The sequence below is a fragment of the Leucoraja erinacea genome, chromosome 34, assembly GCF_028641065.1.
Source record: "Leucoraja erinacea ecotype New England chromosome 34, Leri_hhj_1, whole genome shotgun sequence".
Lineage (NCBI taxonomy): Eukaryota > Metazoa > Chordata > Chondrichthyes > Rajiformes > Rajidae > Leucoraja > Leucoraja erinaceus.
In genome coordinates this window covers 19,023,727-19,049,574 of record NC_073410.1, presented here as the reverse complement: position 1 = coordinate 19,049,574, position 25,848 = coordinate 19,023,727, and the positions used below count along the sequence as shown (strand labels likewise).

Genomic DNA, 25,848 nt, shown 5'->3' with positions numbered 1-25,848 from the left:
CTTTCTTCTTAATGATGCTCCTAACAGTTGATTTTGGCAAGCCTAAGGTTTGGCTGATGTCTCTAACAGTTTTATTCTTGTTTCTCAGTCTCATAATGTTTTTTTTTTTTAAACTTTCATTGGTACAACTTTGGTCCTCATGTTGATAAACAGCAATAAACGTTTCCAAAAGTGATGGAAAGACTGGAGGAAAGACTAGGTGCTGAGAGCTCTCTTATACCTGCATTCAGGAGAAAATTAAACACACCTGACCAATCACAAACACCTGTGAAGCCATGTGTCCTAAACATTATGGTGCCCTGAAATGGAGGGACTATGTATAAACGCAGCTGTAATTTCTACATGGTGAAACCAAAATGTATAAACATTGCCTTTATTAAAATCTAACAATGTGCACTTTAACCTCATGTGAATTTTAATGTTTTACAAATCTGAAATTGAGGAGTACAGAGGCAAATAAATAAATGATGGGTCTTTGTCCGAAACATTATAGAGGGGAATGTAGCTTGTCTAATCCCTTAATAATTTTATGATTGAATGAAGGAGTAGACTCGATGGGCCGAATGGGTGGTGGGTGTATGGAACGAGCTGCCAGAGGAGGTAGTTGAGGCAAGTACTATAGCAACATGTAAAAGACATTTGGACAAGTGCGTGGATAGGACAGGTTTAGAGGGATATGGGCCAAATGCAGCAGGCAGATGGGTCTAGTGCAGGCGAGGCATGTTGGTCAGCATAGGTGAGTTGTATGAGTTGGGTTGAAAGGCCTGTTAGCATGCTGTTTAACTCTATCAGTGATGCCTGTGTATCGTGGGCCTGTCTGTGCATCTCAGGACTGCAAAGTTCTGGATATTTGCCTCACAAGTAAAGTTTGTACAGGAGAGAACGTCAGGATTATAAAAGATTTCAAAGAAGATAAACAAATGCACATCTTAGTTTAGGAAAGAACTGTAGATGCCTGTTTAAATCGAAGATAGATGCAAAATGTTGGAGTAACTCAGTGGGACAAGCAGCATTTCCGGAGAGAAGGAATGGGTGATGTTTTGGGTCGAGACCCATTTTCAGTCTGATGAAGGGTCTCGACCTGACGTCACCCATTCCTTGTCTCCAGAGATGCTGCCTGTCCCGCTGAGTTACTCCAGCATTTTGTGAGACATCTTAGTTTAGTTTAGCTTAGTGTTACAGCGTGGAAACAGGTCCTTTGGCCCAACATGTCCAAGCCGACCATCGATCACCCATTCATACTAGTCCCCACTCCACTATCTCATCCACTCCCTACACAATACAGACAATTTACAGAAGCCAATTAACCTACAAACCTGCATGTTTTGGAAATGAGGACATACTGTAGGTTTAAGGTGATGGGGGAGAAATGCAACAGTAACCCAAAGGGTGATGTTTTCACCCATACAGTGGTGGGTGGATGGAACATCTGCCGGAGGTGGTAGTTGAGGCAGGTACTATCGCAATGTTTAAGAAACATTTGGACAGGTACATTGATAGGATAGGGTTAAGAGGGATATGGGCTAAATGCGGGCAGGTGGGACTAGTGTAGATAGGATATGTTGGTCAGTGTGGGCAAGTTGGGCCAAAAGTCCTGTTTCCACACAAAGTGGGGGGAAACTGTAAGTGGGGGGAAACCAGAGCACCCGGAGGAAACCCACGTGGCCACAGGGAGAACTTATACCTGGCGCCATGCAATTTGACTGTCACAGGATTCCATTTCAATGCAGACAGTGTCTTACAACACAGGGACTTTCCAGCTCCACCCTGACCATCAAGTAGCCACTATTCTATTTCCGAAGATAGTCACAAAAAGCTCAGCGGGTCAGGCAGCATCTCTGGAGAAAAGGAAGAGGTGACGTTTCGGGTCGAGACCCTTCTTCAGTCTGGGAGTCGGGGGGAAAGGGAAACGAGAGGTATGCAAGGTAAATGGAACAAATGAATGAAAGATATGCAAGAAGCAACGATATTAGCCCATCAATGATCTGGATGATGGTGTGGTAAATTGGATTTTACTTCGGAGTCACGTGAGTGACTCCGTGAAGAACCCACCCAGTGCGCAGGCGCGGCATTACGCCAGCAGCGCAACAGCGGCGGCAGCCAAAAGGCTAAAAGAACTAGAAGAGGCAGCCAAACCTGTGGGCCTCATGAGGGCAGGCCTAGGATCGAGCAGGACTCTAACACCTAGCTGGCAGCACCCCTCGGTATCCACCAGCAAATATCCACGAACAAGGACTGGTGAAAGCTCGGCGACCGCTACACATTACCCCCAAAGGTCTTTTTTAGACAGGGGCCCAGAGCGGAACCGTTGGAAGATGCGCCGCCCTACGACAGCACCGATAACAGTACAACAGAACCGCGCCTACAAGAGAAGACAACTCCAAAAATGAGAATGAACTTGGAGGTAGGTGGGTCTGGTTCCTGTCAACATACGTTGAACAAGGGTGCTCTACTAACAGGTGGGCGACTACACTTGTTCAAAAAAGCTTGGGGTAATGTCACAAATAACAAATACATACTCAACAGTATTAGTGGATACAAAATTGAATTTAAAACAGGCATATTACCGCCGGTTCAGCACATACCCCAAAGGGTATTTCTCCCCTCTGAGAAAGAGAAACGGGAAGGACAAGCTGAACTAGAAAGGCTCATGTTAAAAGGAGTCATTGAAAAGACCAGACATGAATCATTGGAATTTGTATCAAACATATTTACCAAAACCAAAAAAGATGGTGGATGTCGCATCATCATTGATCTTACATCACTAAATAAATCTGTTGAGTATATACACTTTAAAATGGAGACATTTGTCACTGCCAGACAACTGATCTCAAAAGGATACTTCATGGCAAGCGTTGATATCAAAGATGCTCACTATCTAGTACCCATACATAAGGATCATTATAGATACCTGAAATTTATCTGGATGGGGCAACTATGGCAGTATAAAGCATTGCCCAATGGCCTAACCTCAGCCCCCAGATTATTTACCAAAATTCTAAAAGTAGGCATGAAAATATTAAGAGAACAAAAACATATAGTCATGGCATATCTGGACGATATTCTCGTATTGGGAAGAACCAAGGAATTAGCTGTGGCAGCAGTTTCAGCTACTAAACAGCTCCTTGAAACGTTGGGGTTTGTCCTACACCCAGATAAATCAAAATTGAAGCCATCAACTACCATGGATTATTTAGGCTTCACTATTAATTCAATCCATATGACTGTTACTCTGCCAAGGGATAAAATGGTTGCATTAGCACAGTCATGCAACAATTTAATAGTCAATAAACGACCAACAATCCGACAAGTTGCCAGAGTAATTGGAATAATTGTAGCAGCAATTCCAGCTACACAATTCGGACCTTTGCACTATCAAAATCTACAAAGAGCAAAGGTACATGCACTGCATCGATGTTCGGGTCATTATGACCGAAATATGTATTTACCCACTGAAGCTATATCAGAACTACAGTGGTGGGCAGACAATGTTTGGCACAGTTTCAGTCCCATTATCATCACTAATCCTAACTTAGTTATCAAAACAGATGCCAGTGCTTTAGGCTGGGGAGCAACTAACTCTATATCCAGCACAGGTGGCAGATGGACTAATTCTGAGTCATCGTTACTACACTCACTGGGCATCAACTATTTGGAAATGCTGGCCGCCTACTATGGGTTAAAAGCATATGCATCTAAAATGCAGCACGTGCATGTTAGGTTACAGATCGACAATACTACGGTGGTGGCTTACGTTAACCACATGGGTGGCATAAAATCATTATCATGCGACAAATTGGTCAATGCAATCTGGCTATGGTGTGTCAAAAGACATATTTGGTTATCAGCTGCCTATCTACCAGGTAAGCTAAATACAGTGGCAGACACCAGGTCACGAAAATTCAATGATAACATCGAATGGATGTTAGATCCAAAAATCTTTGCAAAAATTATTAAGCAATATGGAACGCCAGATATCGATTTGTTTGCATCTAGATTGAATCACCAGTTACCTATGTATGTGGCTTGGGAACCAGACCCAGAGGCAGCAGCGGTAGATGCTTTCACGCTGGATTGGGGAAATTTCTTCTTCTATGCTTTCCCTCCCTTCTGCCTCATCAGTCGGGTACTCGGGTACGACTGACTCTGCTTCTGGAATTTTGGTCGTACCCGACTGGCCTACCCAACCATGGTTCCCAGTCCTTCACGACATGGTGGTCGAGTCACCAATGGTTTTCCAAAGTAACCCACAACTGCTGACTCACCCAGTATCCGGCATGAGTCACCCATGCCATCAATATATTAAACTCCTGGTTTGTAGGACCTAAACAGACCTTACCAGGGACTGGGGCTATCAGAAAGAACAATCACCACCATGTCGGCAGCCCTGCGGGATTCCACAAAGAAGCAGTACCTGACGTACGTCAAGAAATGGGAGCAATACTGCTTGGACGCAGGGACAACGTATGACACAGCCTCAATCACCGACGTGTTGGAGTTCCTGGCCCACTTATACCATGATCAGAAGATGAGCTACAGTGCCGTGAATGCAGCACGAAGCGCCCTGTCTGCTTATCTTAAACCAGCAGGACACCAGAGCATAGCGTCCCATCCGCTAGTGATAAAACTCCTAAAGGGTATTTATAACAACAAACCCCCGACACCCAGGTATACCCATGTATGGGATATTAGTGTGGTGTTATCACATCTCAGAGGATGGCCACCAGCTGGATCCATCAGTCTAGAGGAATCTACTCTAAAAACACTTATGCTCATGGCTCTCGTATCTGCTCAAAGGGTCCAGTCATTACACAAGCTACGACTGGACAACATGGTAACTACCCCAGACTGCATCACGTTTGTTATTCCAGATCTGGTAAAACAAAGCAGGCCAGGTATGCCCAACTCACCGTTAATATTCCGGGCCTACCCACCAGAACCAAGGCTACGTGTTGTGACCCATCTCCACAACTATGTAGACACAACCCAAAAACTCAGAGGGAGTGAAAAAGCCTTATGGGTCAGCCACAGAAAACCTTTTGGACGGGTAACTAGCCAAACCATTTCAAGGTGGCTAAAGCAGGTGCTGAAAGCTGCGGGAATTGATACTAATGTTTTTAAATCCCATTCCACCAGGGCAGCAACAACATCAGCGGCGGAACGCATGGACGTTCCAATAGACCACATCCTAAATACGGCAGGATGGTCAAGGGAGTCGACATTCCGTAAATTCTATAATAAACCGCTGATGAAACCAGACCTGTTTGCAGAGAAAATTTTACAAACTGCAAATCATTAATTTAAGCCCGGGGGAGCATTTTTGAATTTTGTTATTGTTAATAAACACTTTTTGTTTTAAAAAACAAACAGATTCGTTGGTCATTAGATACCACTTCCTCCCTCAAGAACTTCGGCAGCGAGTGATATAAAGCTGTTACACGGTTTGAAATCACAGACCTTTGAAATCTTCACGTCGTCACTCACGTGACTCCGAAGTAAAATAGTAAGATTAAACGAGTACTTACCAGTACGAAGTTTGATCTGTATTTTATGAGGAGTTACGATGAGGGATTACGTGCCCTCCGCTCCCACCCTCATTATATAGATCAAACTAGTAAACTGATGTCTCCTTGATCTTTACTATGTCTACTTCAAATATTGTGTCTATCTGTGATTCCACACCGCTGCTTGGAAGTATGCCGCGCCTGCGCACTGGGTGGGTTCTTCACGTAATCCCTCATCGTAACTCCTCATAAAATACAGATCAAACTTCGTACTGGTAAGTACTCATTTAATCTTACTATTAGTAAGTATGCAGATGATACTAAGATAGGTGGGGTTGTGGATAATGAAGTAGATTTTCAAAGTCTACAGAGAGATTTATGCCAGTTGGAAGAGTGGGCTGAAAGATGGCAGATGGAGTTTAATGCTGATAAGTGTGAGGTGCTACATCCAGGTAGGACAAATCAAAATAGGACGTACATGGTAAATGGTAGGGAATTGAAGAATGCAGGTGAACAGAGGGATCTGGGAATAACTGTGCACAGTTCCCTGAAAGTGGAATCTCATGTAGATAGGGTGGTAAGGAAAGCTTTTGGTGTGCTGGCCTTTATAAATCAGAGCATTGAGTATAGAAGTTGGGATGTAATGTTAAAATTGTACAAGGCATTGATGAGGCCAATTCTGGAGTATGGTGTACAATTTTGGTCGCCTAATTATAGGAAGGATGTCAACAAAATAGAGAGAGTACAAAGGAGATTTACTAGAATGTTGCCTGGGTTTCAGCAACTAAGTTACAGAGAAAGGTTGAACAAGTTAGGGCTTTGGAGCGCAGAAGGTTAAGGGGGGACTTGATAGAGGTATTTAAAATGATGAGAGGGATAGACAGAGTTGACGTGGATAAGCTTTCCTCACTGAGAGTAGGGAAGATTCAAACAAGGGGACATGACTTGAGAATTAAGGGACAGAAGTTTAGGGGTAACATGAGAGGGAACTTCTTTACTCAGAGAATGGTGGCTGTGTGGAATGAGCTCTCAGTGAAGGTGGTGGAGGCAGGTTCGTTTTAATCATTTAAACATAAATTGGATAGTTATATGGACGGGAAAGGAATGGAGGGTTATGGTCTGAGCGCAGGTATATGGGACTAGGGGAGATTATGTGTTCGGCACGGACTAGAAGGGTCGAGATGGCCTGTTTCCGTGCTGTAATTGTTATATGGTTATATGATGGAGGTTAGGTGGAGCCCACAATGATCCATTGTTGACTGTGGGGTAGGTGATAACGTTATACAGACAGCAAGTACTTCCACCAGCCATCACTTGGTCTGTTGACCTGTCTGGCTACTTCTCAGATGTAGGAAGAACAATGTGCAAATGGTTGTGCTGTTTCTACAGGTTTAGTTTTGTTTAGAGATACAGAGCGGAAACAGGCCCTTTGGCCCACTGAGTCGGTGCTGACCAGCGATCCCCGTACATTAACACTATCTGACACACTGGGGATAGTTTACAATCTTTTACAAAAGCCAATTAACCTACAAACCTGCACGTCTTTGGAGTGTGGGAGGAAACCGGAGCAGCCGGAGAAAACCCACGTGGTCACGGGGAGAACGTACAAACTCCGCACAGACAGCACCCGTAGTCACGATTGAACCCGGGTCTCTGGCGCAGTGAGGCAGTAACTCTACCGCTGCGCCACCGTGCCGCACTGGTAACTTACTGCTGTCGAAGATGGGGTCGGAGATGACGGCTGGGAGGGGCAGGGTGTACATGCCCTGGCTGTCGGGGAGGAAGGCGGTGAAGCGCAGCCTGACCACACTCAGGTCCATCTCCTTGGCCAACTGCTCAGACTCCTGCTTCAGGCTCTGCAGTTCCTGCCCTGTGGGTGAAGAGGAGAATCAGTGACCATCGAGATGCAAACCCACCCTCACCGCTCGGTCCACACACACACACACACACTCCCTCACTACCCGGTACGTACACGTATGTACACGTACAGACACACACACATGTACGCACACACACACCCTCACTGCACGGTCCACACACACACACACACACACACACACCCTCACTGCACGGTCCACACACACACACACACACACCCTCACTGCACGGTCCACACACACCCCCCTACGTACACACATGTACACATACAGACACACACACATGTACACACACACACACACACTCTCACACGCGGTCACTGCACGGTCCACACACACACACACACACACACACCCTCACTGCACGGTCCACACACACACACACACACCCTCACTGCACGGTCCACACACACACACACACACACACACACCCTCACTGCACGGTCCACACACACACACACACACCCTCACTGCACGGTCCACACACACACACACACACACACACACACACCCTCACTGCACGGTCCACACACACACACACCCTCACTGCACGGGTCCACACACACACACACACACCCTCACTGCACGGTCCACACACACACACACACACACCCTCACTGCACGGTCCACACACACACACACACAGGGCCACACACACACACACACACACACACACACAGGTCCACACACACACACACACACCCTCACTGGGGTACAAGTCACACACACACACATACACTGACCCTCACTGGGGAACAGGTCCCACACACACACACACACACACACACACACACCCTCACTGCACGGTCCACACACACACACACACACACACACACACACACCCTCACTGCACGGTCCACACACACACACACACACACCCTCACTGCACGGTCCACACACACACACACACACACCCTCACTGCACGGGTCCACACACACACACACACACACACACACACACACACCCTCACTGCACGGTCCACACACACACACACACACACACACACACACACCCTCACTGCACGGTCCACACACACACACACACACACCCTCACTGCACGGTCCACACACACACACACACACACACACACACACACACACACACACACACACACACACACACACACACACACACACACACACCACACACACCCTCACTGCCCGATCCACACCTCGCCCGCCGACTAACATCAGGCACGTCACTAAATCCTGCACTTGTAGCTATTACATCATTACATCTCCATCTGCATGCGCAAACTCCGTAGAGACAGAACCCATAGTCAGGATCGAACCCGGGTCTCTGGCGCTGTGGGGCAGCAAGTTTACCGCTGCGGCATCGAGACGCACAGGACCACTGTGTCTCACTGCAGATACATTCACCATGAACAGCAAACCCACAGGCAGGAGGCATGGACACAAGTCCGGTCAGTGCCCTCTGGCCACTGGGCACTGGGCTTGGCAGTGGACAGGGTGGGCCGAAGGGCCTGTTTCCATGTTGGAACATCCCGGTGAACTCACCCGACAGCAGGGACTTGCTGAGAAAGTCCTGAGAGCTCAGAGGATTCTTCTGGTACAGCTCGTTAAATATCCGGTCCTGTAGAACCTCCGGAACATTCTTCTTTGTGACGTGGAGAATGCCCAGGTTAGTAAACCTGGTGACAGAGAACACAGTGCTATAATCCCTGGTACCACTGCCCAGCTAACTGTCCCCACACGTGGACATGCACGCACATGGACACGCATGCACACGGACACGCATGCACACGGACACACACAGGCGCGCACACACACAATTGCGCACACACACAATTGCGCACACACACTCACCCGGAGAGGCTAACTACCCCGACACACACACGCGGCAGGGGGAGACCTGACCAACCCTCCCACACACACATGCATGCACACGCATGCACACACTCAGGAGTTATGTTTATTTTAGAGATACAGCATGGAAACAGGCCCTTCAGCCCAGCGAGTCCATATCGACCTGTGACCACGAACACTAGGGGCAATTTACAATCTTTACCGAAGCCAATTAACCTACAAACCTGTACGTCTTTGGAGTTTGGGACAAAACCCGAGCTCCCAGAGAAAACCCACGCAGGTCACAGGGAGAATGTATGAATTGCGTGCAGACAGCACCCATAGTCAATATGGAACCAGGATTTGTGGTGCTGTGAGGCACAGCAATAAAGGACGTTTTATTGTAGAGAGCCAAAAGAGAGTGCAGAGTAGGCTTCGCAGTAAGGAACAGCTGCTGAACACGGTGGTACCAGGCAGAGGCTTTTGAGAGAGAACATTGCACCTCATGTCCTGGAGACTCTGCAACAGAGAAGTGGGAAATTCTGCTGGATCCCATGCACCGCACAGCCTCGGCTAGCTTTGGGAAGAAGACCTCGAAGACACACGACTGGTTTGAGGACAAGTCGACCGAGATGACATCCGTCATCGAAGCCAAGCTCGTCGCCCTAGCCGAGTACAAGCGGTCAGCTAAGGAGAAGAACCTGCAGATCCTCAGGGCTGCCAGGAGCACGGTTCGGCATTGCTCCAACGACTACTGCACACAGTTTAGTGATAACATCTAGACAGCCGCCATAACAGGGAACATCAGGGGAATGTACGATGGCATTTGGACCAGTCCAGAGCAACACAGCCCCCCTCAAATCCTCCACTGGGGAAGTAATCACAGACGAATGCCGGCAGATGGTGAGATGGGTGGAACACTACTCCGACCTCTACTCGAGAGAGAACACTGTGTCCCCCTCAGCCCTCGATGCCATCGGGTGTCTGCCGACCATGGATGAGTTAGATGCACAACCGACGGGAGATGAGATCAGCAAGGCCATTGACAGCCTGGCCTCAGGCAGGGCCCCAGGCAGCGACGGGATTCCCCCTGACCTGATCAAGCATTGCAAGACCACCTTAATCTCAACCCAACTATAGTTAACCAACCAGATGCAACTAAATTTAAGGTAGCTCTTTCTTCCCATTAACCCTTTCTGGCTTAAGTCCTCCCTCCACCACCTCCAGTTTAAATTCCATTTGGAATATTTTGGAGGACCAAGAACCAAGAACCTTACTGCTTCCGTTGTATGAAGTCCTCTGCCAGTGCTGGCAAGGAGCTGTACTGCAGGACATGAGGGATGTCACCATCATTAAACTCTACAGAACAAGGGTGAGAGAAGCGACTGCAACAACTACAGAGGCATCTCCCTCCTCAACATCGTGGGCAAGGTCTTTGGTCCGGTCACCTTGACCCGCCTGCAGAAGCTGGCAGAACGTGTCTACCCAGAGTCACAGTGTGGTTTCCGAGCTGGAAGGTCAACAGTAGACATTGTCTTCTCCATTCGCCAGCTCCAGGAGACGTGCAGAGAACAGCGGATGTTCCTGTATGTTGCTCTCATTGACCTCACCAAGGCGTTCGACCTCATCAGCAGAGATGGCCTATTTAAGGCTCTGCCAAAGATGGGCTGCCCACCAAAGAGCATGATAGAATTCTTCCACATCAACACGAAGGGGAGAGTGCAGTTCAATGGCAGCTTCTCCAGGCCCTTCAATATCTGCAATCTGCAGTGGCGTCAAACAAGGCTGCATCCTCGCTCCCACACTCTTTGGGATTTGCTTCTCTCTGCTCCTGAAACATGCCTTCGGCACCGCAACAGAGGGGATCTACCTGCGTACTAGATCAGATGGCAGGCTCTTCAACCTCACCTGCCTCAGAGCAAAGCCAAAAGTACATGAAGCTCTCATCAGAGACATGTTTTTTGCCGACGACGCTGCAGTTGTGTCCCACACCCAGCAGCAACTACAGTCACTGATGGACTGCTTCTATCGGGCATGCAAGGACTTCGGGCTGACCATCAGCCTGGAGAAGATGAACGTCTTGGGGCCGGATACAGAGGCGCTGCTTGTCATCACCATCGACGACTACGATCATGATGTCATCCATCAGTTCACGTACCTCAGCTCCACCAACACCTCTCCTTGGACACAGAGATTGATAAGAGGATCGGGAAGGCAGTTACAAGTCTCGCTCGCCTCCAACTCGAGTGTGGAAAACCCAAAGCTGACGGTGAAGACAAAGATAGCAGTCTACAATGCCTGTGTCATCAGCACGCTGCTATACGGCAGTGAGACATGGACTACATATGACAGGCAGGAGTGAAGACTCAACACCTTCCACCTGAGAAGCATCTGCCGTATCCTGGCAATACAGAGTGTCCAATGCCGAGATCCAGTCTCGCGCTGGCCTTCCCAGTATGTACTCTACTCAGGCAGCGCAGACTGCAGTGGCTGGACCATGTCCACCACATGTAGGATGGACATATTCCAAAAGACATCCTCTATGGAGAACTGACATCTGGGAGGAGAACCATCGGCCGTCCCCAGCTACGTTACAAGGATGTCTGCAAGAGAGATATGAAGGGGCGCAACATCGATGTGGAACCTCGCAGCTGACCGCACGAGGTGGAGGGGTACCCTGAACCAACATCTCAAAACGGGGAAGAGAAACTGTTGAACACAGCGGCAGACAAGCTGGCACACAGAAAGGAACGTAGCAACTTCAACAAACCAGAGACCACACACAAATGTGCGACAGAGACTGTCACTCTGGCATTGGTCTCTTCAGCCACAAGCGACGCTGCTCTAGCCGAGATTTGGAGCAAGCTGCCAACAACTAGGATGCATCACCCATGGTCAATCATGACCGAGGGGGGCCTAATACTATTGTACGCCAGTTTGAACAGACGATATTTATGTATATGACAGCATGCAAAACACAGCTTCTCATTGTCCTGCTGACAATGGGTACATTTGAGAATAACAATCCTAAATCTGTCTGCCCAGGAAATGGCTGAGGCAGATACGACATCATGGTGTTGCACAGATATTGTGGGCCGAATGGCCTGTTTGTGTGCTGTAGTGTTCTCTGGTCTATCCCTCATCTCCACGGTTTTGTGGTGATTCCCACGTTGTGTGTCGGGGTGTACGTGCAGATTGCAGCCAGTTTTCACACAACCACGACTACATGTGGAAACCATTTCACTGGATAAAGTCTGGGTTTACTCTGACTTTGCAATGATAGAAGCACAAGACTGTGACTGTCAGTAGCACCCGGGCAGCTCAGAGCTGGGCTGGTGGCTGCAGGAGAGGTCTCAGCAAGGCAGTGGGGGAACGGTGCTGCAGTGCAGTAGTGCAGCGTGACGGGGCAGTGGTGCAGCAGGGGAGCGGTGTCGCGTGACAGGGGAGTGGTGCAGCAGGGGAGTGGGGCTGTAATGCAGAGGTGCAGCGCTGCAGCGGTGTGCATGGAGAACTCACTGTGCCATCATGTCCTTGGGCCCCACATGCACAATGCAGATCCCTTCGTCCGTGCACTGTTTCCCCACCAGGCTGTGGGCGTGGAGTCGCGGCGGCTCCTTGGCCGTCACCAGCTGCACGAGTACTTTGGCATTGCCCGTGTAGTTGTAGATCTGCAGAACGAGGTGGCAAACATCAGCACCAGCTCTCCCTCCCCCCACCCCAGTAGCCCCCCCATCTATCTCTGACCCTCTCAGCCCCAGCTCTCCCTCCCCCCATCAGCCCGTCCCCATAGACCACCCTGCCCATTATTCCCCCCTCTAACCATCAGTGCCCCCTCTCCCTCTTCCCCGGTGCCACCTCTCCCCCCTCCCTCTCCTCCCCCGTCATTCCCCCGTCCCTTTCCGCACTCATTCCCCCTTCTCCTCCTGTCCTCCCCCCCCCCAGTCCATGCCCCTTCTCCCGTCATTTCCCCCTCTCCCCATCACCTCCCCCATCCATGCCTCCACTCTTCCCGTCCCTCCACCTCCCCCCTCTCCTGTCCCCCTCTGACATTCCCCCCTTCCCTCTCCTCTATTCCTTCCCCCCCCCCTCATCATTCCTCCCTCTCCCTCTCCCCTCGTCCTCCCCTTCCCCCCCTCCACCCCACCCACCCCCTCCACCCCCCGTACCCACCTTGACACTGGGGTAGGTTTTGCGGTTTTTCTCGCTGGACGCCCCGGGCAGCCCCCCGTGTGATGGACCCTCGCACCCGTAGCGGAAACGGAAGCCACGCTGTGGGGGCACAGAGGACGTTAGATGACAAACAGTAACGGGCCCAGCACCAAACCCTGAGGCACACCACTAGTCACAGGCCTCCAGTCTGAGAAGCAACAAAATAGTTCCCATCAGTTTCCCTGTTGCCCTTCTTGAAAAGAGGCCCAACATTTGCCACCCTCCAGTCTTCCTGCACCTCTCCTGTATTTAAAGACAACTCGTAAATTACAACCAGGGCTCCCACAATTTCCTCTCTCATTGCCCACAATGTCCTCAGATATATTTGATCAGGCCCTGGAGATTTGTCTACCTTGAAACACAACAGTACCTTCACTACTTCTTCAATGGTAACCCTGACTGCTCTCACGACACTTCCAGTGACTGCTCCAAGTTCCTCTGTTCTACTTTCTTTCTCCTCAGTAAACACACAGGAGAAATACTCATTGATGACTTTGCTCATCTCCTGTGGCTCCACACAGAGGTGACCACATTGATTCCTGAGAGGTCCCACTCTCTCTCGTCTACTCCTTAGTTGCCGAAACTTCTCCTCCAGAGATGTACTTGATCGCAACTGCCTATACCTGTCACATGCATCCTTCTTGTTTTTGACTAATGTCTCAATTTCCCTCATCAGTCAAGCCTCCTTACATTTGGCTGCTTTGCCCTTCACTCTAACGGGGACATACACATCCTGAGCTATCTTCAGTACACTTAAAAACCTCCAATTTGGCTGCTGTTCCGTTCCCCTCAAATAACCTGCTCCAGTCACAGTCAACTTGAGCAAGACCTTCTCTCACACAATGTGCGGGGATCACTGGTCGGTGCAGACTGGGTGGGCTGAAGGGCCTGTTTCTGTGCTGTATCTCTAAACTAAACTGGCACAGAGCCGCATTCCACAACCCCCACCTTGCCCCCTCCCTGCCCATATTCAGCTGTGCCCTGTGTATGTGGCCACACCGCCCGTGGGTACAGCAGGGTGTGAGTGAGTGAATTCTGCAGAGCCAGCTGTCCCTGTGCCAGGCTCCGAGTGGGACGTACCTGCTTCGGCTGTTCACAGATGTCGATAAACGGACCTCCGGCTGTGGGAGCGAGGCAAGTGTTAGTCAATGTATCGTCCCAAAGACATCGCCACTTCTCCCCAGGGCTCAGTCCCCCCCTCTTTCCCCCCCACCCCACCCTGCCCGCCCACACCCCCACCCAGCCCACCCCCACCCTGCCCACCGACACCCCCACCCTGCCCACCCACACCCCCACCCAGCCCACCCCCCACCCTGCCCACCCACACCCAGCCCACCCACACCCCCCCCCCCCACCCAGCCCACCCCCACCCTGCCCCCCCCACCCCCCACCCTGCCCACCCCCACCCAGCCCACCCCCACCCTGCCCCCCCCCCCCCCAGCCCACCCACACCCCCCACCCCCACCCCAGCCCACCCACACCCTGCCCACCCCACCCTGCCCACCCCCACCCTGCCCACCCCCACCCCCACCCTGCCCACCCCCACCCTGCCCACCCACACCCCCACCCCCACCCTGCCCACCCCCACCCTGCCCACCCCACCCCCCCCCCACCCTGCCCACCCCCACCCTGCCCACCCCCACCCCACCCTGCCCACCCACACCCCCACCCACCCTGCCTGCCCACACCCCACCCTGCCCATCCCCACCCTGCCCATCCCCACCCCCACCCAGCCACACCCCCACCCTGCCCACCCACACCCAGCCCCCACCCTGCCCACCCCAGGCCAGCCCGCCCGTCCCTGCTCATTGCCGTTACCTGACATGAGGGCAGCCTCGGCATTGGTCAACATGTTCAGATCCAGCTGCCCAAAGTCACCATCCGCCTGGGTGAAGCACACAGGGGTCAGGGGTCACAGCTAGGCCCAGGGTTAAGGGTTGGGGGTCACGTTCAGTTGTGGGAGGGCGGCATAGGCAAGGTGGGGTTAGGGGTCACAGTCACAGCCTGGGTCGAGAGTCATGGCCTGGGGTCACGGCCTGGGGTTGGGGTCACGGTCGGGGGTCACGGGCGATCAGGGTCACGACTGGGGGTCGGGGTCACGACCAGGGTTGGGGTCACGGGAGATCAGGGTCATGACCAGGGTTGGGGTCACGGTTGGGGGTCGGGGTCACGGCCGGGGTTGGGGTCATGGTCGGGGGTTGAGGTCAGGGCCGGGGTCGGGGTCACGGCCGGGGGTCTGGGTCACGGCAGGGATCGGGTTCACGGCCAGGGGTCGGGGTCACGGCCGGGGTTGGGGTCAAAGGTCAGAGTCATGAGGAAAAGCACGATGCTCTCCAACACCGGCTATACTCACGTCCTGTGTCCCCAGGCTGTAGGCATCATCCATCCTGAAAGAAAAAAGATCCCATCAGTTTCTGACTGCCCAGCGACAGCGAGAGACAGACTCACCAACCACGGCCTCACCGGATGTAGCAGCACCCCACACGGAGCTCCTGGTGACCCCGGCATCTGTGGGGCCCTCACCCCCCTCACCCCCCTCATCCACCTCATCCCCACCTCATCCTCATCCCCACCTCCCACCTCATCCCCACCTCCCCTTCACCTCATCCTCATCCTCACCTCCCCTCACCTCATCCCCACCTCCCCCTCCCCCTCACACTCACAACCCTACCTCCCTCCACCCTCGCACTTCACTCTCTCTCCCTCACTGAGGGTGGTCTCGCAGCTCGTGTCCCCTGTACCAGGCTGCCCTGGTTTGTGGGCAGACTTGTGCTCCACATACCCACTCCCTCTACCGTTATTCATTGTCCTTGTATAAAAGTAATTCTTGCTACAGGATACACATTTAATTTCACAGCCAACAATTGGTAGCCATGTGGCTAATGACAACAAAACTGTTTTAGCTTTTAATGGCAAATTTGATTGATTGAAAGACACGGCGTGGAAACAGTCCCTTCGGCCCATCAAGCCCACGCTGACACTGTTCCCACTGGTTCTATCTAACACCACTTTCCCACCCACTCCCTACACACTGGAGAAATGTACAGAGGGCCAATGAACCTACAAACCTGTACGTCTTTGGGATGTGGGGCGAAACCAGAGTGCGTGTGGAAAACCCACGCGGTCACAGGGAGATCGTGCAAACTCCACACACAAACACGTGATCAGAACTGAGCATGGGTCTCTGGCGATGTGAGGTAGCAATGCCACCTGCTGCTCTGCCCTTTCCAGCCCTTTTGCCGATGTATGTGTTAGTTGAACATTTCAGAGACCATGACTCTCAGACTCATCTGAATTGATGCCTCTTGTGCAGCAAAATGGAACAGTATCAATAAATCAATAATCAGACAGAAAAAGGGTTGCTTCGCCTAACACCTCTGCACAGTTCACATTAACCAACCTGATCTCCCGGTGGCTCAGCACCTCAACTCCCCCTCCCATTCCGAATCTGACCTTTCTGTCCTGGTCCTCCTCCATGGCCAGAATCCCACCGCAAATTGGAGGAGCAGCACCTCATATTTTACTTGGGTAGTTTACACCCCAGCGGTATGAACATTGACTTCTCCAAGTTCAGGTAGTCCTTGCTTTCTCCCTCATTCCCCTCCCCTTCCCAGCTCTCCCACAGCCCACTGTCTCCACCTCTTCCTTTCTTCTTCCCGCCCCCCATCCCCACATCAGTCTGAAGAAGGGTCTCGACCCAAAACGTCACCTACTCCTTCGATCCATAGATGCTGCCTCACCCGCTGTTTTTTCCAGCATTTTTGTCTAGTCTCAACCCGATACATCATCCATTCCTATCCATAGATGCTGCCTGTCCTGCTGAGATACTCCAGCATTTTGTATCTTTCTTCAGTTCAAACCAGCGTTTGCATTTCCTTCTGACACGGTATCAATAAATATCTACTCTTCCCCAACCTCTTCCTGTAGCTCAGATCCTCGAGTCCAGGCAACATCCTTGTGTATCTTCCCTGCATCCTTTCATAAGATCATAAGGAATAGGAGTAGAATTAGGCCATTGGGCCCATCAAGTCTACTCCACCATTCAATCATGGCTGATTTATCTTTCCCTCCTAACCCCATTCTCCTGCCTCTCCCCATAACCTCTGACACCTGTACTAATCAAGAATCTATCTGTCTCTGCCTTAAAAATATCCATTGACTCTGCCTCGACAGCCTTCTGTGGCAACGAATTCCACAGATTCACCACCCTCTGACTAAAGCAATTTCACCTCATCTCCTTCCAAAAAGAACGTCCTTTTATTCTGTGGCTGTGACCTCTAGTCCTAGATTCTCCCACGAGTGGCAACATCTTCTCCACATCCACTCTATCCAAGCCTTTCACCATTCTGTAGGTTTCAATTATGTCCCCCTCTCATTCCCCTAAACTCCAGACAGGACAGGCCCAATGCTGACACTCACTCACCATATAACAATATAACAATTACAGCACGGAAACAGGCCACCTAGACCCTTCTAGTCCGTGCCGAACACGTATTCTCCCCTAGTCTCATCTACCTGCACTCAGACCATAACCCTCCATTCCTTTCCCGTCCATATACCTATCCAATTTATTTTTAAATGATAAAAACAAACCTGCCTCCACCACTTCCACTGGAAGCTCATTCCACACAGCTACCCCTCTCTGAGTAAAGAAGTTCCCCCTCATGTTACCCCTACACATTTGTCCCTTAATTCTCAAATCATGTCATCTTCCCTACTCTCAATGGAAAAAGCTTATCCACGTCAACTCTGTCTATCCCTCTCATTATTTTAAAGACCTCTATCAAGTCCCCCCTTAAACTTCTGCGCTCCAAAGAATAAAGACCTAACTTGTTCAACCTTTCTCTGAAACTTAGTTGCTGAAACCCAGGCAACATTCTAGTAAATCTCCTCTGTACTCTCTCTATTTTGTTGACATCTTTCCTACAATTTGGGAAGCAGAATAATCATAATAATAATCACAGGTTAACCTACTCATTCCTGGCATTTCCCAGGGGTGACATTCACTCAGCTCAACGACATGTTTAGCCACTTTCCAGTTTACAGCGAGTCCCTGAAGGAGAGTTTGCTCAGCACTTTCTAGGGGTGCGGGGGTGGGGGAGAGTACTGCAAGCGTGAGTTATTGCTGGCGTCAGGAGGGACAGTTTGTGTCATCGCTCTTCTTGGAACAGCCCTGGGTTCACAATGACAGAGCGGCAGAAACTTCCCACCAACGCGGCTCTCAGTGGCGTGGGCGGCTGCACCAGACACTGGCCCTGTCCCAGTCAGTCTCAGTCCCAGTCACAGTCCCAGTCCCAGTCAATCAGTCCTAGATCCAGTCCCAGTCCCAGTCCCAGTCCCAGTCACAGTCCCAGTCCCAGTCACAGTCACAGTCACAGTCCCAGTCACAGTCACAGTCCCAGTCACAGTCACAGTCCCAGTCACAGTCCCAGTCAGTCAGTCCCTGTCAGTCCCAGTCCCAGTCCCAGCGGGTGGGGAAATGGGGTGGGATGTTATGGGATCGATTGGGTCGTTATTCCCTTTATGATGTATCTGTACACAGAGGACGGATCAATTGCAATCATGTATTGTCTTTCCGCTGACTGGTTAGCACGCAACACAAGCTTTTCACTGTACCTCGGTACACGGGACAATAAACTAAACTGAAGCCGGAATGAGGAGAGGGAGAAAGAGGCTCTGTACAGGGGGGGGGGGGGGGGGGGGGGGGGGGGGGCTCAGAGGGGCATGGATGGGAGCTATGTACAGGAGGGGGGGGGGGATTGAGGGGGAGTGGTGGGGGGGGGCACAGCAGGGGACAGGGTGAGGGAGGAGAAGCTGTATACTGTGGGGGGGGGGGGGGAGTGGGGAGCTGTGTACAGTGGGGGGGGGGGGGGTAGGGAGGGGGAGGGTAGCTGCTCTGTACAGGGGGGATGGGGCACCCATGCTGGAGACGGGGCATGGAGGCACGGAGAAGGCAAGGTGGTGCCAAGGGAATGGGCATCACAGAGCAAAGCTGGGATTAGAGGGAGGGGTTGAGAAGCAGTGGGAAGGGGATGAATGGGGAACTAAACACATCAGGAGCGGTCCGTAGGGAAGCCAGTGGAGGAGGAGTGGATGCGCTTCAGGGCAACACCTTTAACTGTTGTTGGGAATGTGGTCAGTGTGTGTCGGGGAGGGAGAGAGAGCGAAGAGATGGGGAGGAATTATTTTGGCTGGAGTTTGGAGAGAGCCACCTGATCAATGAGGGATCTGCACCACAGGGATGGATGAGTATCTCTGCAACGCTGGAGGATGAGGGAAGACAGTCGAAGTTTCACAATTACAGGATTAGTGATATAGATACGGTAGATAGTTAGAGCCTTTTTTGTGTGTTTTGTGTGTGTGTGTGTGTGTGTGTGTGTGTGTGTGTGTGTGTGTGTGTGTGTGTGTGTGTGTGTGTGTGTGTGTGTGTGTGTGTGTGTATGTGCGTGTGTGTATGTGCGTGTGTGTATGTGTGTGTGTGTGTGTGTGTGTGCGTGTGTGTATGTGCGTGTGTGTATGTGCGTGCGTGTATGTGTGTGTGTGCACGTGTGTCTGTATGTGCGCGTGTGGGTGTGTATGTGCGTCTGTGTGCACGTGCGTGTCTGCGTGTGTGTGTGTGTCTGCGTGTGTGCGTGTCCGTGTGTGTGTGAGGGGTTATGATATGGTATACATATGGAGTAGTCTCATTTAATATGTATATTAGTAGTAGTATGTTTACTACACGACTAATATACTACTACTAATTGTACACTGCTACTAATGCACTCCTACTACTACGACAACAACACAGAGGGTAGTGGGGGCCTGGAATGTGCTGCCAGGGATGGTGGTGGAGGCAGATATGATAGTGGTGTTTATATATATATATATATATATATTGGCCCACCTTATTCACCATTGTCCCGTGATGTAAATGAAACGTTTCATTCAGATTGATGTATATTTGAAGTTATTCACATTTTAAACTTTACAAATATCACTTTTCCACTGGCCCTACCCATCAGCTGCATTCAACGGCACGATGACGTCACAATGCAATCCCAAATTTCATGTTTTTTTAAATCGCCACGATTTGTTTTCCACGTGTACTTGCCTGGCCTCACAACGGGGACCCAACGACTCCACGGGTAAGTTTCTTTTTACTTACAAACGCCTCCACAGGCCCTCTATGCACTATATTAACTTAGACTTAATTTCTGCCGTTAACGGCACAACTTTGAACGTGGCAGCCACAGATGCACAGTTTGATGGAATATTGCGCCGGGGGAGTGGGCCCAACGTGTCCGCACTTGGTCTAGTGTTCTATAATCAAAGCTGTAAACGGCCAGCAGGCCAGGCAGCTTCCGTGGAGAGCGACTCAGCGGTAAAGCTACAGCTTGATGAGATATGATTACAAGTGAAAGATAACACAAACTCAATCACAGTGCTATTGTTAGTAATTCTCATGCCTAGTCAGCATGGTAGTGCAGCGGTAGAGTTGCTGCCCCACAGCGCCAGACACCTGGGTTGGATCCTGACTACGGGTGCTGTCTGTACGGAGTTTGTACCTTTTCCCCGTGACCCACGTGGGTTTTCTCCGGGTGCTCTGGTTTCCTCCCACACTCCAAAGATCTGCAGGTTTGTAGGTTAATTGGCTTTGGTTAAATTGTAAATTGTTCCTAGAGTGGGATAGTGTTAGCGTGCGGGGATCGTTGGTCGGTGTGGACATGGTGGGCTGAAGGGCCTGTTTCCCACTGTATTCTAAACTAAACTAGACAGTACAGTAACGAGTACGACCATTATCGCCCTTGTACACTGCCCATGCTTTTTTAAACTCCCCATTTGCCAAACTCCCCCACCCTTGATTCAATCCAAGATGACAGCCGCACAACCCACACAGCTTTGGAATGTCGGAGGGAACAGTCACAGGAAGAACATGCAACCTCCACATAGACAGCACCTGAGGTCAGGATCGATCCTGGATTTCTGGCTCTGTGAGGCAGCGGCTCGAGCATTAGACGGCACTGGGCCTGTACTCACTGGGCCTGTACTCACTGGGCCTGTACTCACTGGAGTTTAGAAGGATGAGGAGACCTCAATGAAACTTACAGAACAGTGAAAGGCTTGGATAGAGTGGATGTGGAGAGGATGTTTCCACTGGTGGGAGAGTCCCTAGTGAGACCACACGGAGTATTGTGTGCAGTTTTGGTCCCCTAATTTGAGGAAGGACATTCTTGCTATTGAGGGAGTGCAGCGTAGGTTTACAAGGTTAATTCCCGGGATGGCGGGACTGTCATATGCTGAGAGAATGGAGCAGCTGGGTTTGTATACTCTGAACTTTAGAAGGATGAGAGGGATCTCATTGTAACCTATAGGTTTATTAATGGTTTGGACACGCTAGAGGCAGGAAACATGTTCCCGATGTTGGGGGAGTCCAGAACCAGGGGCCACAGTTTAAGAATAAGGAGTAAGCCATTTAGAATGGAGACGAGGAAACACTTTGTCTCACAGAGAGTGGTGAGTGTGGAATTCTCTGCCTCGGGGGGCGGTGGAGGCAATTCTCTGGATGCTTTCAAGAAAGAGCTAGATAGGGCTCTTAAAAATAGCAGAGTCAGGGGATATTGGAAGAAGGCACTGATTGGGGATGATCAGACATGATCACATTGAATGGCAGTGCTGGCTCGAGGGGCCGAATGGCCTACTCCTGCACCTATTATCTATTGTTTTGGACTAGAAAGAGCCTCAGAATTAATGGATGTTCCTTTAGGAAGGCGATGAGGAGGAATTTCTTTGGACAGAGGGTGGTGAATCTGTGGAATTCATTGAACATCATTCACTGAACAGGGGCGGCACGGTGGCACAACAGTAGAGTTGCTGCCTCACAGCGCCAGAGACCCAGGTTCGATCCCGACCATGGGTGCAGTCTGTACAGAGTTTGTACGTCCTCCCTGTGACCACGGGTGCTCCAGTTCGCCGGGTGCTCCAATTTCCTCCTAAACTCCAAAGACGTACAGGTTTGTAGGTAAATTGGCTTCAGAAATTTGTAAATTGTCCCTAGTACAGTATATACGGTAGTACTAGTGTAGGGGTGATCATTGATCAGCGTAGATTTGATATGGCGAAGGGCTTGTTTCCGTGCTAAATAAAACTAAAGTTAACATAGAACAGAGAGCGGTCCAGAAACAAAGTTCTGGAGTAAAGGGCATGTCCCACTTTCCCAAGTTACTCACCAATTTGGGGCATCAGGTAAGTCGGGATGTTTTTTCGGGATGTTGAAAAATGTTCACGAGTAAAAAAAAATAGCCCCGAGTACCGGCTGGCTATTACCGTAATTCTCCCAGTTTGAATCAAGAGGAAAACTCGGGGGAATTCATGAGTAACTCGGGAAAGTGGGACAGGGGCTTAACTGAGTGGGTCAGGCAGCATCTCTGGAGAACATGGATAGGTGACGTTTTGGGTCAGACCTGTCCTTGTGGTGGGAGGGAAAGGAGAGATGGAAGAGAGGTGGGGCTGAACTAAGCCTGGTCAGTGACAGGTGGGTACAGGAAGGGGGGGGGGGGGGGGGGGGGGGGGGGGGGGGGGGGGGAGGGGGGGTGGGGGTGGGGGGGGGGGGGAGCTGATGGTTGAACAAAGGGCAGAGATGAATAAAATAAGGATGAAAGAGTTATTTTGTGAAGCGAGGGGGGGGGGATGTATGTGGGAGGGAAGGGGCGGGGAGAAATAAATGCAGGTGCAGGTGGGGCATAGGGACAAGGTGAGGGGAGTGGGGTGGAAGGGAGTGGTGTGGGGGGCTAGTTACTCCAGTACAGCCCAGTGGTTTGAACATTGAATTCTCCACTTTTAAATAACTATAAACTAAACACTGGACTCGTATCTATTTCTTCCCATCTGCTTCAACCTCCATTCCTTCCTATAGCTACACAATGGTAATTTGAGTTTCACTGCACCTTAATTGGTACATGTGACCTTAAAACCTTCAAACAACTCTTCAACCCTCTTGTCTTGTACCTTCTGTTTTTTTATATAGGTCTAGCCTTTGTTCAACCATCTGCCTATCAAACCTACTCCTCACCTGTATGCACCTATTGCTTGCCAGACTTTGTCCTGCCCCTCCTCTCTTCAGACTTCTGTCCCCCCCCCCAAACCCACTACAATCAGTTTGAAGGGTCCTAACCCTAAACATCACCTATCCATGTTTTCTCCAGATGCAGTTCAGCACTTTGTGTGTTTTTTGTAAACTAGCATCTGCACTTCCTTGTTTCTACATAGAACAGTCGAGCACAAGAACAGGCCCTTCGGCCCACAACGTCTGTGCTGAACATGATGCCAAGACCACCTGCACGTGATCCATATCCCTCCATTCCCTGCATATCCTTGTGCCCATCTAGAAGTCTCAAACACCACTATCGTATCCGTCTCCACAACACGTGCCCCAGACGTCCCCTCCCTCTGAGTGAAAAGATTTGTGAGATTTATAGAATTTTCCACACTTGCCTTCTTGCGGTTTTAATCTCAGTTGCAAATTTACTTCCCACACCTCAAACTCAGCTATATCTTTTGTTTCAAGTTACGATTCTCGTTCCAACAGTTTAACCACATTGTTCTCGAGCTCCCAGCAAAATTAGCAAGTCACATCACCATCACCCTTCCTAGAAGATTTGTTATATTAGATGCATCTCTCCAACAGGTTTGCTGAATTTCAAAGTACACTTGTTCATGAACAGTTATTTATATTGAGAGGTATTCAGGCTCATTTGTATAGTGTAGTTTAGCTTAGAGACACAGCATGGAAACAGGCCCTTCGGCCCACCGAGTCTGCGTCAACCAGCGATCCTCGCATATTAACACTATCCTACACATACACAGGACAATTTCACATTTATACCAAGGCCATTAGCCTCCAAACGTGTATGTCTTTTGAGTGTGGGAGGAAACTGAAGATCTCAGAGAAAACCAACACAGGTCACTGGGAGAACGTGCAAACTCCTTACAGACAGCACCCGTAGTCGATATCGAACCGGGGTCTCTGGCACTGTGAGGCAGCAACTCTACCGCTGCGCCACGGTGCCGCCCATAGTATCTCCCAAGCTCAGTTTGAAGAAGAATTCTGACCCAGCGATATGAATATTGATATCTCTAATATCCCCTCTCCCCGTCCCACTCCCACCCTAGGTGTCCTGCCAGTTCCACTGTCCACATCCATATATCCCATCACTATCACCTCTTCCACAGCCAACAATGGACCATTGTGGGCTCCACCTTCCCTTGGTCATCTGATCTGTTCTGAACCTTTTCATATCTCTAGTTTCTCTCTCCCCTGACTCCCAGTCTAAAGAAGTGCCTCGACCCAAAACTCCGCATATTCCTTTTCTCAGTAGATGCTGCCGGACCCACGGATTTGCTCCAGCATTTTGGGTATATCTTTGGTATAAACTAGCTTCTGGAGTTCTTTGTTTCTATATCTTCCTAACAATGGTTGATTCAGATACAGGAATATGGACAGGAAAGCTTTCGAGGGAGATGGGCCAAACATGGGCAGATGGAACTAGTGTAGATTGGGGCATCTTGGTCAGCATGGATAAGTTGGGCTGAAGGGCCTGTTTTCATGCTGTGTGACTATCCTGCCTCTCTAGTCCACTACAGTCTTCAGCAACATGTTGGTAAATGGGATCCAAGGTTGGCTTGGTAACAGGAGACAGGAGAGTGTGGTGCTGTTCTTGTGATTGGGAGCCAGTAACCAGCAGTGTACCACAGGGATCGGTGCTGGCTCCATTGCTATTTATCACAGACTTTAATAACTTGGATATGAATGTGGGAAAAGCCATTTGTGACTTGGCAGTTGACAGAAACCGGGTGTATAGTTTAGAAATCCAGTGCAGAAACAGGCCCCTCGGCCAAATGAGTCCTGACCGACCAACGACCCCTGTACACTAGCACTATCCTACACACAACTAGGACCAATTTCCAATTTACAGAAGCCACTTAACCTATAAACTTGTACGTCTTTGGAGTGTGGGAGGAAACCGGAACATCAGGAGAAAACCCACGCAGGTCACGGGGAGAACGTGCAAACTCCGTACAGACAGCACCCGTAGTTCTATTTCTCCCAACATCACACCGTCTCTATATCTCTCGCTTTCCTTCCCACTGACTATCAGTCTGAAAGGTCTCGATCCAAAATGTCACCTATTCCTTTTTACCAGAGATGCTGTCTGACCCGCTGAGTTACTCCAGTTTTATGTCTTCAAGAAACCAAATAGGTTGGGTTTGTTTCCGTGGGAGTGGGAGGAGGCACAAGGAGGGATGTATAGAGGAGTAGAAAACTGAGGGGCATAGATGGAATGTATACGGAACAACCTTACCCCAAAACTGAGACTTTCGCAGCAGGAGGCCATGGTCTAAGATTGGGTTTAGTGTAGTTTAGAGTGCAGCATGGAAATAGGCCCAACAGCCCACATGGAACAGTGATCACA

General features: G+C 50.3%; 1 protein-coding gene across 1 annotated transcript in view; it reads right to left on the bottom strand.

The window, feature by feature from the left end:
• Nucleotides 1-25,848, bottom strand: part of LOC129713066 (nuclear factor NF-kappa-B p100 subunit-like) — a 106,009-nt gene that overhangs the window by 67,035 nt on the left and 13,126 nt on the right. Inside the window, exons 2-8 of the mRNA XM_055661944.1 lie at nucleotides 15,750-15,783; nucleotides 15,215-15,281; nucleotides 14,477-14,517; nucleotides 13,358-13,456; nucleotides 12,704-12,855; nucleotides 8,900-9,033; nucleotides 7,216-7,374 (exon numbers count right to left, since the gene is read on the bottom strand). Coding sequence (XP_055517919.1) covers nucleotides 7,216-7,374; nucleotides 8,900-9,033; nucleotides 12,704-12,855; nucleotides 13,358-13,456; nucleotides 14,477-14,517; nucleotides 15,215-15,281; nucleotides 15,750-15,782 — 685 coding nt within the window. The 5' untranslated portion in view covers nucleotide 15,783. The remainder of the gene's footprint in view (nucleotides 1-7,215; nucleotides 7,375-8,899; nucleotides 9,034-12,703; nucleotides 12,856-13,357; nucleotides 13,457-14,476; nucleotides 14,518-15,214; nucleotides 15,282-15,749; nucleotides 15,784-25,848) is intronic.